Source organism: Polyodon spathula, chromosome 50 (assembly GCF_017654505.1).
Source record: "Polyodon spathula isolate WHYD16114869_AA chromosome 50, ASM1765450v1, whole genome shotgun sequence".
Classification (NCBI taxonomy): domain Eukaryota; kingdom Metazoa; phylum Chordata; class Actinopteri; order Acipenseriformes; family Polyodontidae; genus Polyodon; species Polyodon spathula.
The window spans coordinates 2,389,426-2,402,636 of NC_054583.1; the positions used below are offsets into that span (position 1 = coordinate 2,389,426).

The following is a 13,211-nucleotide window of genomic DNA, read 5'->3' on the forward strand; positions in this document are numbered from 1 at the left end:
AGTGGATTATGGATCAGCTGCTGAGCGAGCAGTACCCCGGGCTGGTCTGGGACGACCCGGACAGAACCATGTTCAGAATCCCATGGAAACATGCGGGAAAACAGGACTTCAGATCCGACGAGGACGCGGCCATCTTCAAGGTGCCTTCATCAGCGTTACTGAAACTAAACCGAGTAAAGCAGAGCAGCTCTAGTTTGGGGCTCTAGTGCCTTCATCAGCGTTACTGAAACTAAACTGAGTCCAGCAGAGCAGCTCTAGTTTGGGCTCTAGTGCCTTCATCAGCGTTACTGAAACTAAACTGAGTCCAGCAGAGCAGCTCTAGTTTGGGGCTCTAGTGCCTTCATCAGCGTTACTGAAACTAAACTGAGTCCAGCAGAGCAGCTCTAGTTTGGGCTCTAGTGCCTTCATCAGCGTTACTGAAACTAAACTGATAATCTGTGACGGTTGGGAGCTGTGTGTTTCGATGGGGGGTTGGATCTGGGTGCTAAGTCGTGTTTAACCCCTCGTTGGCAGGCCTGGGCGGTCTTCAAGGGGAAGCTGAGGGCGGGGGACAAGGAAGACCCCCCCACCTGGAAGACTCGCCTGCGCTGCGCCTTGAACAAGAGCTCAGAATTCGAGGAGGTCCCGGGACGATCCCAGCTGGACATCTCCGAACCTTACAAAGTGTATCGGATTGTGCCACTGTCAGAACAGGGCAACAACACAGGGGCAGGTAAAGACACGGGGGCAGAATGAAACTACTATTATTATTATTATTTATTATTATGTATTATTATTATTGTTATTATTATTATTGTTATTTATTTGGCAGACGCCTTTATCCCAGGCGACTCACACAGGTGTTGCAGGGCAGCGCAGGGTTACAATGCAAGCTTCATATTGAAACACAGTGTAGTTTACAGCAAGTGCAAATAATAACACTGCTAGAATACAATATGAACTAGGATGCTGTGTATAATAATAACACTGCTAGAATCCAATATGAACTAGGATGCCGTGTATAATAATAACACTGCTAGAATACAATATGAACTAGGATGCTGTGTATAATAATAACACTGCTAGAATCCAATATGAACTAGGATGCCGTGTATTATATAACACTGCTAGAATCCAATGAACTAGGATGCCGTGTATAATAATAACACTGCTAGAATACAATATGAACTAGGATGCCGTGTATAATAATAACACTGCTAGAATACAATATGAACTAGGATGCCGTGTATAATAATAACACTGCTAGAATCCAATATGAACTAGGATGCCGTGTATAATAATAACACTGCTAGAATCCAATATGAACTGGGATGCCGTGTATAATAATAACGCTGCTAGAATCCAATATGAACTAGGATGCCGTGTATAATAATAACACTGCTAGAATCCAATATGAACTAGGATGCTGTGTATAATAATAACACTGCTAGAATCCAATATGAACTAGGATGCCGTGTATAATAATAACACTGCTAGAATCTCAATATGAACTAGGATGCCGTGTATAATAATAACACTGCTAGAATACAATATGAACTAGGATGCTGTGTATAATAATAACACTGCTAGAATCCAATATGAACTAGGATGCCGTGTATAATAATAACACTGCTAGAATACAATATGAACTAGGATGCTGTGTATAATAATAACACTGCTAGAATACAATATGAACTAGGATGCCGTGTATAATAATAACACTGCTAGAATACAATATGAACTAGGATGCCGTGTATAATAATAACACTGCTAGAATACAGTATGAACTAGGATGCTGTGTATAATAATAACACTGCTAGAATACAATATGAACTAGGATGCCGTGTATAATAATAACACTGCTAGAATCCAATATGAACTAGGATGCTGTGTATAATAATAACACTGCTAGAATTCAATATGAACTAGGATGCCGTGTATAATAATAACACTGCTAGAATCCAATATGAACTAGGATGCCGTGTATAATAATAACACTGCTAGAATCCAATATGAACTAGGATGCCGTGTATAATAATAACACTGCTAGAATACAATATGAACTAGGATGCCGTGTATAATAATAACACTGCTAGACTCCAATATGAACTAGGATTCTGTGTATAATAATAACACTGCTAGAATCTAATATGAACTAGGATGCTGTGTATAATAATAACACTGCTAGAATACAATATGAAATAGGATGCCGTGTATAATAATAACGTTGCTAGAATCCAATATGAACTGGGATTCCGTGTATAATAATAACGCTGCTAGAATACAATATGAACTAGGATGCCGTGTATAATAATAACGCTGCTAGAATACAATATGAACTAGGATGCCGTGTATAATAATAACACTGCTAGAATACAATATGAACTAGGATGCCGTGTATAATAATAACACTGCTAGAATAATAACACTGCTAGAATGAACTAGGATGCCGTGTATAATAATAACACTTCTAGACTCCAATATGAACTAGGATGTCGTGTATAATAATAACACTGCTAGACTCCAATATGAACTAGGATGCTATGTTTGTCATCACGGTTACCAGCACTTGTTTACAGGACTGTCTCTGTTTATTTTTTCACTGTATTTTTTTTCGTTTGTTTTGCTTCCTGTTGTCAGTGCACCGGGACTCCAGAGGGAGAGAGAGAGAGAGGGGGATGAAGAGGAGGAGAGTGAAGAGCGAGTCGCAGACTGGAGTGAGGAGGAGGAGGAGGAGGAGGATGAGGAAAGACGGAGGAGTCCTCACCGGCCTTTCTACCGATCCACGCAGACGCATTCACCGAAAAGGAAGATCTCCATTGGCTTCTGTCTTACTAGGTCGACAGCCATCACTCTCGGGTAATGTGACAATTGTTCTCTGAGAGCGTGAGAGAGAGAGAGAGAGAGATGAGAGAGATCCGTACTACGCGATTGGTGCAGCCTCGCCGGGAGGCTCCCCCCTTCAACATCGGTCAGTCCACGGCTTTTGGGTCCCCATGAGGCCCATACCCTTCCCCCCCACTGAAGAGAGAGTGTCTGTCTGTCTGTGTGTGTGTGTGTGTTGTTGTGAATATTCTGTCCTATTCTAGACAGACTGTGCTGAGATTGGCCCAGGGAAACCCGTCAGAGAGGAGTCCGCCCCCACCGGGTTCCCGGTAACCATGTAATTCCCCCCTCCTCCAGCAGGTGGAGCCAGTCAGGGAAACAACACAGCAGTACTCGCGTGAGTTCCTATGGATGTCTGTCTGTCTGTCTGTCTGGTCTGTCTGTCTGTCTGTCTTGTCTGTGGTGTCTGTCTGACTGTGTGTCTGTGTATCTGTCTGTCTCTCTGTGTGTCTGTGTCTGACTCTCTGTCTCTCTCATCTGTTTCTCTGATAGTCCGTTTCGCTTGAGTTGTCTCTCACATTATAAATATCATTATATATCTCTCTCGGTTTCTCTCATAAGCTACTGAAGTGAATTTGCTCCCACTGTGATTGCTGTGGGACCGGTGAGAGGGAGGGTAGCGAGGAACAGACAGTGTGACTCCAATCCGAGGGGAGACTTGTGGTAGCACGAGGGGAGGCTGTGTGTGCTTTCAGACACATATAATAATAATAATAATGAGAGACAGTATTCTTTAGTAATCTTCACTTACAATGTGTGACACTAAAACACCCTCCTCTCTCCCTCCATCCCTCCTTTATCTGTCTCTCTCCCTCTTACCCTAACTCTCCCCTCCTCCTCCCTCCCTCTCTCCCTCTCCTCTCTCATTGAGGGATGTACAATGCACCTCTCCCCCCCCCCCCACTTACCCGTGAGTGCTCCCCTATCACCTAATACATCCTGTCTGTCTCTACCCCCCCTCCCTTAGAACTCGCTGCTGATGTTCCCACACTTCCTAGGGTTCCCGCCATCTTCGGGAGCTTTCAGGAGGTCTGCATTCCGTCTTTCTCTCTCTCCTCTCTCCTCTCCTCTCTCTCCCTCTCTCTCTCCTTCTCTCTCCCTCTCCCTCTCTCTCCCCCTCTCCCTCTCTCTCTCCTCCCTCCTCCTCTCTCCTTCCTCTCCTCTCTCTCCCTCTCCCCTCTCCTCCTCTCTCTCCCTCTCTCTTCTCCTCTCCTCCTCCTCCCTCCCTCTCCCTCTCCCTCTCTCCTCCTCTCTCCTCTCCTCTCTCCTTCCTCTCTCCCTCTCTTCTCTCCTTCTCCCTCCTCCTCCTCCCTCCCTCTCCCTCTCAGCTCTCCCATCGATGCTCATCACCGTTTTCTACTCCGGTCTGGAAGTGTCCCAGAGGAGGATCATGGGAAAGGATGTGAGGATTGCGTCACGCCTCCCAGCCAGAGGCCACGCCCCCAGCCCCGCCTCCTCCGTGGAGAAGGTGTGGTTTCCCTCGGCGGCCAGCCTCTCGGACCCGGTCAGGAGCCAGGCTCTGTCCAGGCTCCTCCCCTTCCTGGAGCGAGGCGTCCTGCTGGCCAGCCGACCCCAGGGGCTCTTCATTCAGAGGTTGTGCCAGGGCCGGGTGTTCTGGAGCGGACCCGGGGCACCACACCACGACCGGCCAAACAAACTGGACAGGCAGGAGACGCTGGTGCAGCTGTTCGACTCGAAGCAGTTCAGCCGCAGTGAGTCCGGGAGAGAGGGGGAGGGAGAGGGAGAGAGAGAGAGAGAGAGAGAGAGAGAGGAGAGAGAGAGAGAGAGAGAATGTACACGACAGATAGCACTAGATGAGAACGCTAGATACACAGATAGATACGTGTGGATGTCGGCGTTTGTAGACTATTTGTCTCCTCTGCAGGTTGTAGAGCGTGAGTGATATTGTGATTGTCCCTCGCAATGTGTGACGGTTGAGAGCTGTGTGCAGCGAATGGTCACTGATAATGTGTGACGGTTGGCAGCAGTCGCTCATTATTTTAACGGCTCTCATTGCTCGTGTGTGGCAGACCTGGAGGTGTACCGCGTGTCGGGGGGGCAGCCGCCCCAGTTCAAAGTGACCCTCTGCTTTGGAGAAGAATTCCCTGACAACGACCCTGTGACTGACAAACTCATCACAGTACAGGTGAGAGAGAGAGAGAGAGAGAGAGGAGAGAGAGCGAGTGTGTGTGTGCCACTGTCTGTCTGTCTGTCTTTAGGGTATAGTCGTGTGTCTGTGTGGTTTGTTAATTTATGTGATGTGATGTAATTTCCTGTAGGTGGAGCTACCGAGGGCTCGACAGCAGCTGGAGGAAGTGACATCATTCCGAGAGTCTGTGGCCCTCCTCCAAGACCTGGCCAGCCAGTCGCCGCTGGGGGAGGTGACCCTTAACCTCTACGGAATCTCCTAAGCAGCCCCCCCCCCTCCCCTCCCCCGTGTCTGTGTGTTTCTCTACTTGCACTGGTTTCCCTACCCTCTTGCGAAGCATGTCAGTCAACCGGGGAGGCAGCAGCCGACTGGCTAAGGAAAGAAAAGGGGGTGGGACAAGAAGGCACTTTACTGTTCAGAGAAAATAGTTCATTTGAAGCAATAAGGACACCCACTGAAGGAAACATGTTCACTGATAATGTGTGACGGTTGGGAGTCACTAATATTGCAGTGAATTAGCGTTCTTAAGTAAAGTGAGGAATGCATTTTTTTAAATTATGTAACTTGCGTTTTACTATAGGTATATTACAAACTGCCATTATATCATATATATATATATATATAGATATATATATATAATATATGAATATATCATTTCGCTATAAAAAAAATTTTAAGCTCTATCTATATATTGCATTTACATCATAGAATATAGAGCATGATAATTTAGACATATTCATCGCTGAGTTTCAGATGTCGTAGTTTTATATATTATAGTTAGGGTTAATTTCTGTAAAGTATATACAAAAAACCCGCATACCAACATCGAAATTCACATATGTTTTTGTTTACTGCTTTTATGTTTGATTGACCGCGGGCGTCTGGCGCTCTAGTTTGGGGCTCTAGTGCCTTCATCAGCGTTACTGAAACTAAACTTCACAATTCCTGTAGTTTTGTGAAATGTTACAAATAAATATATATTTTAAACTGGATTAGAAATTCTGTGTGTGTGTTTTTGTTTGTGTGGAAAAACATTAAAAGGCGAAATATCAACCTAACCTGACGCCCAATCAGCGCTGAGCGGAGGCGGGGCTACACATCGTGAACAGCCAATGAGAGGGCTGGTTCAGCAGCGGATAGAAGGCTGTCCGCTGGACGGTGCTGGCCAATGAATAATAAGGAAAGGGACGTGCTGGCCAATGAGAATCCGAGGAGGGCGACCGCGCTGTTTTCGTTGCTAGGTAGATTTCGCCCGGACAGGTTTGCCCTTCCCAAGATGGCAGCGAAAGAGTCACCGGTCTTAAAAAAAAAACAAAACTAAAAAAAAATTTAAAAAAAGCAACAACAAACGAAACCTCCCAGAACGGTTTTCCTGTTCCGTCTCGTTGTTTCTTGAATGAAATCTCGGGTGAAATCTATTGGGAGCCGTGTAAAACACGCAGCTGCTATGTAAGTGTGTATTTATTTATTTAAAGAATAGCGGATAAGATGTCAGTTAGAAAGCGCCGGCACGGTTTTATTGGTCCGGATCTTATTGTGTTGCGCGTCCAAAAGCGCGTCGCTAATTAAAAAAAACACCTTAGAAACGAACCGAGCCGAACCGGCACAGAGAAAAGGAGAGGGGCACGCTGGGAAATGAAGTCTTTGTCTCATGAATGCGCAAGCGCAGCTGTGAAAGGGAGAGGGGCACGCTGGGAAATGAAGTCTTTGTCTCTTGAATGTGCAAGCGCAGCTGTGAAAGGGAGAGGGGCACGCTGGGAAATGAAGTCTTTGTCTCTTGAATGCGCAAGCGCAGCTGTGAAAGGGAGAGGGGCACGCTGGGAAATGAAGTCTTTGTCTCTTGAATGTGCAAGCGCAGCTGTGAAAGGGAGAGGGGCACGCTGGGAAATGAAGTCTTTGTCTCTTGAATGTGCAAGCGCAGCTGTGAAAGGGAGAGGGGCACGCTGGGAAATGAAGTCTTTGTCTCTTGAATGCGCAAGCGCAGCTGTGAAAGGGAGAGGGGCACGCTGGGAAATGAAGTCTTTGTCTCATGAATGCGCAAGCGCAGCTGTGAAAGGGAGCAGGGGACGTTGAGAAAACAAAGTGCTTTTTTTTTCACTTCAACACGCAGGCGCAGCTTTCGTTCAGTCCCGATGTAAATATAAAAAAGGAAGCGCCGGTACCGGGGGGAGGGGGGAAGCCACACTGGGAATTATTACACGCTGTATCCGAGACCTTACCAAGATGGCGCCAAGGGCTTAACCTGCGGGATTCGCCACACATCCCCTAACCCCGCCCTTAACAACGCAACGGTTTACACACCACGCCCCTTTCCAATACAAGCCGACGGGAGCTCCCAAACCCCGCCCCCAATCGAAACCCCTCCCCCAGAGTCGCAGCGACACGCCCACCAGCCGGAGGCCCGCATCCCGACAAGGAAATTTTTCACAAAACAAAAAAAGGAACAACAAACGACCCCCCTCCATCCCGAAAAATACATAAAACCCCCCCAAACCGAGGAGGGGACCCCCCCCCACCCCGAAAATAAAACAACGCAGGACGAGGGGCGGAAAACCAGCGGATACCGAGGTAAGGGATCTGAAACGACACGGGAAAGCGAGCGGAGGCGCGTTGTTAGGGAAACCGCGCCGGGGGGGGAGAGAGAGGGTTTGGGGTTTAAATTTTTAAATTTTATTTTCTGTCTGTAATGTAAATTAACGTACGTATTAAAAACTACTACTACTACTACTAATAATAATGTAATAATCTTAACAACAGCAACGTCACAATGTTCCGCCATTTAATATTGTGAATAGTCTTGAAACGTTTGCATTCAGCATTTTTTAAACGTGTATACTATATTTTTTTTTGTATTATTATTATTATTATTATTATTATTATTATTATTATTATTATAGTAGTATTGATTTAATTGATTTTAAATAGTCCTGCTTTTACTACGATTTGTGAACATGGCTGCGGGCAAATAAGTTCTGTATCAACAAACGTGCGTGCGTGTTTGTTTGTTTGTTTGTTTGTTTGTTTACGTGTTTTCTAAGTTATCTCGGTTTTGTATTAATATTATCACTGTCGGGTTCGAAAGGTTTGGTTAAAAAAAATCTTTCATCACGTGACGTCACCTTTATTTTGGAACCAAAAAAAACACAAACTCCAGCTGCCAGTTACAACAACAAACAAACAACAACCGCCCCTATTTGTTTATTTTATTTACTGTCTTTCTATCCTGTGACCTGAGCCAGATTCGGGTTTTCCTCAGACAGACGTAATAATAATAATAATAATAATATAATAATAATAATAATAATAATAATAATTACTACACGTCATTCTTGAGAGTTGGCATTTTATTTTCACTCGTTTAAAACCCCTCCTATTAGGTTTCCGGTCTATTTGACCCGACTCTAGTTTGCAATCAGCTTAAATACTATTTTTCTTTTCATTTTCTGTATAATATTTGATGACATTTCCTAATTTGGGGTCGTGAACTTGTACACAGGAAACAGAACCTTTGAGATGTTTATCTTTTTTAGAACAGGTCTTGTGTACAAATAAGATGTTTGGGGTCACTGTGACCCCCTGGTCTTTATCTATGCAGATTTGTGTGCAGGAATACAACAAACTTCTTCAATTTGTTATTTTATTATTATTATATCTCTGTTGTTATCTCTGGAAATGGATGCACCTGTCTGGAGATATTCATAAACAAAACAAACAATATATAATCTACAAGGCAGAGCCTCATTTTCTCTGTCAGCATTGCAACAGCATCTCACTGGTAAAGACACTCCAGAATGAGGAGCTCCCAGGCTGGCAGTCAGTTTTATCACAGCTCCTGGACTAAAAGAGCAGAAAAGAGTCAAACCTTTGCAAATAAAAACATTTTAATCAATTTTAAATTGGTTTGAAATTGCATCGGGTCAATATGACCCCAAAACACAACAGATGCACCTAAATTCTGAACAGCATAAGAGGGAGTCTTAAAAATAAACCCGTTGTGGATTTGTAAATCCAGCTTTCAAAACAAATACAAAACTCTCGTCCGTCAAACTTGAGTTTCAACAGCGATGCCGTTATCCAGACATCGAGAGGTATTTCAGTTTATAAAATCCCACTCTGCAGGTTGACCAGACCGGAGGAGGGTGTAGCGTTCCAGTTGGAAGCAGCTCCAGATTTTCTGTGAGGCTTCTTGCAGAACTGGCAGCCCGGATGAACTCTGCTCCACACGCTCAACTCTCCGCTCCACTGTCTGCAGTAAAACCGGTGCCCGTCGTCCCAGCTAGCGAAGCTGGAGTTTAGGGTTTGTGGCAAGGGCGCTGGAACTAGGGGGTGCTGGGGGGTGCAGCTGCACCCCCTTGGCATTGCATGGCTTCCATCATACATGGGTTAGTTTTGTTAAATGGCTTTCAGCACCCCAGAAATTCGTTCCGTCATGAAACCTTAATTTAATCGGGGTGTGGCGGCTGGGATAATGACGAAATAAGGATTTTTTTTGGGGGTTAATACGTGGGCACGACGAGGGAAGAAATGCATTTTGTGGGGCCCGGTGTCTCAGGGTGGTTTACAGCTGGCTACGGCCTTGTTCAGATAGAGTATTTTTTTGTAGTAATTTGTTTAATAATAATAACTGACAATGTTCTTGTTTTTTTGCTTTTTAAAGCGAACCTTCTCGACACTAGCTGGGGTCCAGAAGCCTGTTTTGTTCAGAAAGAGGTTTCATATTGTACTTTTTAAAACTAAAATAACAAAATAAACTCTCAAGAGTTCTCTCAAGACTTCGTTTTCCGGCGCTGTGCCGCCAGCCGCATTTCTCTTAGTTTTTTTCGACCGACTTCCTCTGACGTCCGCCCAGGTTTTTTTATAACTTTTTTTTTTATTTTAACCCTTTAGAAATAAATAAATAAATGCATGTTTTCACTTGCCTGTAATCTAACCAAGTGCCTGAATAGCCTGTCTGAGTCCCTCTCTCTCTCTCTCTCTCGCTCTCTTTCTCTCTCAGTGGTTGCTGAGTCCACAGTCCCGGTGCAGGGAGGACAGGACGCTGCAGCGCCCCCTAGAGCAGGGAGGACAGGACCCTGCAGCGCCCACTAGAGCTGGGAGGTTGAATCTCCAGGTCGGAGCCCGGCTTGCCGGCGCAGCAACTTGACAAACCCAGAAAAACTACAACAAACTACAAATACCAGTGCCCCCCACTTCTTCAGCTCTACAAGGAAAGCAAAGGGAGAAAACTACAATTCACAGTATCCTCCCACACCCCCTCACCCTCCAATTTTTTTTTGTAGTTTTACAAGAAAATCAAAGCTTTCATCGTTGTCAGCGACCACCCTGCGGACTGCCTCCCTCCCCACCCCCTCACCTCCCCCCCCTGATGCTCTCTCCTGCTATCTTTTTTTATATTTTTTAGTTGTTTCATTTTGACATGTTTTTTTTTTTTTATTTATTTTAAATAAAAAATGTCCACTGAATGTGGGGCTTTCTTTCCCCAGTCGTGTTCGGAGGAAGCAGACTCCCTTACGAGGGCCTCCTCTGTCAAGTCGGAACGCGGCTACCACTGCCAGATCTGTGGCTACGAGACGCTGGGCCTGTCCCGCTTCAGCGAGCACCTGCACAAGGCGCACCCTGTCTTCATCATGGAAAGACTCCCTCTTTCTGCCAGCGGGACCCCCGTCTCGGAGCCGCGCAACGGAGAAATCTTTCCCCCCGGGCCCGGGACGGAAACGGAGGGGGGCGCCAAAGACTGCGACGCAGGGAAACGGAAGCGAGGGCCACTGACTCCCCAGGAGGTCTGTCGGGGACAAGCTACGAGTTCGCAGCAGGGCCACAGGAACCCATCGTCTTCGGTCAACTTCAGCCCCAACAGAAACTCGGTTGTCTGCCTGCCCCTGGTCTCGGAGGGGCTGAAGCTGGTGTGGACCCAGTCTGACCAGACCAGCGAGCTGGATTCGGACGAAAGGCTGGTCGAGGCGTTCAGCCGCTTCCCTTACCCGTCGGCCGCAGAGATCAAGCAGCTGTGCAGGGCCTCGGGGCTGCCCCTGGACAAGGTGAAGGTCTGGCTGATGGTTCAGAGGATCAGGTATGGAATCAGCTGGTCTTCTGAAGAGATTGAGGAGACGAGGCTGAAGCTGGGGCAGGGGAGGGGCAGGGAGGTGGAGGAGGAGGAGGAGGAGGAGGAGGGGGGAGGTGTCGACTTAGAGGAGGTAGAGAGAAACGACCGCGGGACAAACTGCTCGAATCTCGACCCTCGCGCCGGCTGCGCGAACGGAGTGGCGGATTCCTCTGCCTCCTCCTCCGCTACCCCGGGCAGCTACAAGAAGCCCGAAACCCATCTGGTGAACAACAACTCCCGGGCATCTGGAGGGAACCCCAGTCTCAGCACCCCAGATCCCAGCCGCCCCTCCTTCGAGCCTGTCCTGAACCGCAGCCTCGAGGCGGTGGCGCACGGATTCAAGAATTCCGGGAAAGCGGAAGACCGCACGGAGGACGGGGGAGTAGGCGCAAGAGAGAGACTTCTTGCCGAAGGGAACCCGGACGGCGGGACGACTCTACGGACCCCGCCTCACCACCGCAATGGCGGGTCCCAGGCTAACCCCAAGAAGAGCAAGCCCGCCCCCTTCTCCTCTGGCCCCTCCCCCCTGGGCCCCTCCCTTCTGACGCCCAACGGTCGCCTGCGAAAGACCAAAGAGCAGCTGTCCATTCTCAAGGCCTTTTTCCTGCGCTGCCAGTGGCCCCAGAACTCTGACTACGCCCGCCTGACGGAGGAGAGCGGGCTGCCGCGGTCGGACATTATCCAGTGGTTCGGAGACACTCGCTACGCGGTCAAAAACGGGCACCTGAGGTGGGTGAGGGGGTCGGGGCTCGGCTCGGACATCGCTTCTGATCTCCTGCAGAAGCAACAAACCTCTCCCCTCTTCCCAGCTTCCCCCAGCAACAGCAGGGCGAAGAGGAAGAGGGAGCGAGAGCGAGAGCCGGGAGCCTGGCACGGAGCCAGGGACGAGGGGTCGGTCCCGGGTTCGAACGTCGACATGCGCCCCCTGGAAAGGTATTTCGGCAGCACAGGGTTCCTGCAGGAGAAGGATTTGGGCGCGTTGTGTATGGAGTCGAGGATGAACTGCCAGCAAGTGAGGGAGTGGTTTGTGTGCCGGCAGGAGGGCATGGCGGAGGTGGAAGTGGATATTAGCGATGGGGAGGGGTGAGGGAGGAGGAGGGAGGGTCATTTTATACATTTTGGGGTTAGTTGGGAGAATTCAGAAATAATGATCATAAATGATTTATTATATAACGCTCAAATGGGGGGGGATACATCTTTTTAAACCTCTTCAAATCTGCACAAGCAACGTATAGTGGTGCGACCACCCCCCCCCCGTCTGAGGCTCCGTTTTGGCCCAAGTGTAATAATAATAACATATATTATTAAGATGTTATTGACAATTACAGCGGAATCGTTTGCTAAAATTCCAGTTCTGTTTTATTTCATTTTTAATTAGTTCCAATTATGCTGCAGTAAACCCAATTATAGTTAGTGTTGCTAAAAACGTAATGTGAACAGCTGCCCTCGTGAACATGCTTCTTATGAGTAACTCGGCAATTATAATCGCAGGTACAAACACACAGGCACGGTGGAGCACTTTCTGATTTTTTTCATTTTTTTCTTTTTAAAAAAACAAATAACGGGGCGATCGGAAACACGAGAGTAAAGTTCTGAAATTACAAATCTATGCGTAGCTGGAATCGATCAGTTACTGGTGATTTAATTTACAGATTTGCATAATTTTACAATTAGAACTCTGGTCCAAAAAGGCATATATTAAAATAAAATTAAAAAATAAAAGGAAGTCTTTACTTTTACTTCCTGTGTCTTATCACTTCCTGTGCAGGAAGTAGGTCGCCTGACCCGATTTTTGCCGCCAAGTGATGCCATACCAGGAAGCCGGGAACTTTTTTTTTTTTGTTTAACTTCTCTAGCGTGGTTTTGAAATTCCTGCTGAAGAATCGCACAGGATCGAGCAGACAGGGACACTGGCACCAGTAAATTCTATAGCCCTAGCTTAGCCCTCCCTTCTAAATTTAAAATTGCTGATTTGTTTTGCTTAAGCGATCAATGACAGTTTACTTTTGTAGTATTATTATTATTATTATTATTATTATTATTATTATTATTATAATAATGCTGTTATTATTTTAGGTATATATATATATATAT

The 13,211-nt window shown here is 46.7% G+C and overlaps 2 protein-coding genes across 2 annotated transcripts in view; both read left to right on the top strand.

The window, feature by feature from the left end:
• LOC121306821 (interferon regulatory factor 8-like) overlaps positions 1–5,569 on the top strand; it is a 5,632-nt gene extending 63 nt beyond the window's left edge. The window contains exons 1-7 of the mRNA XM_041238749.1: positions 1–140; positions 514–712; positions 2,620–2,696; positions 3,069–3,134; positions 4,160–4,577; positions 4,896–5,011; positions 5,145–5,569. The exon at positions 1–140 is cut by the window's left edge and continues 63 nt beyond it. Coding sequence (XP_041094683.1) covers positions 1–140; positions 514–712; positions 2,620–2,696; positions 3,069–3,134; positions 4,160–4,577; positions 4,896–5,011; positions 5,145–5,276 — 1,148 coding nt within the window. The 3' untranslated portion in view covers positions 5,277–5,569. The remainder of the gene's footprint in view (positions 141–513; positions 713–2,619; positions 2,697–3,068; positions 3,135–4,159; positions 4,578–4,895; positions 5,012–5,144) is intronic.
• Positions 5,570–10,442: 4,873 nt separating this feature from the next.
• On the top strand, positions 10,443–12,345 carry LOC121306826 (homeobox and leucine zipper protein Homez-like). Its single transcript, XM_041238756.1, has one exon. It carries the CDS (start codon positions 10,465–10,467, stop codon positions 12,202–12,204), a length of 1,740 nt encoding a protein of 579 aa, XP_041094690.1. The 5' UTR covers positions 10,443–10,464; the 3' UTR covers positions 12,205–12,345.
• Positions 12,346–13,211: the final 866 nt, after the last annotated feature.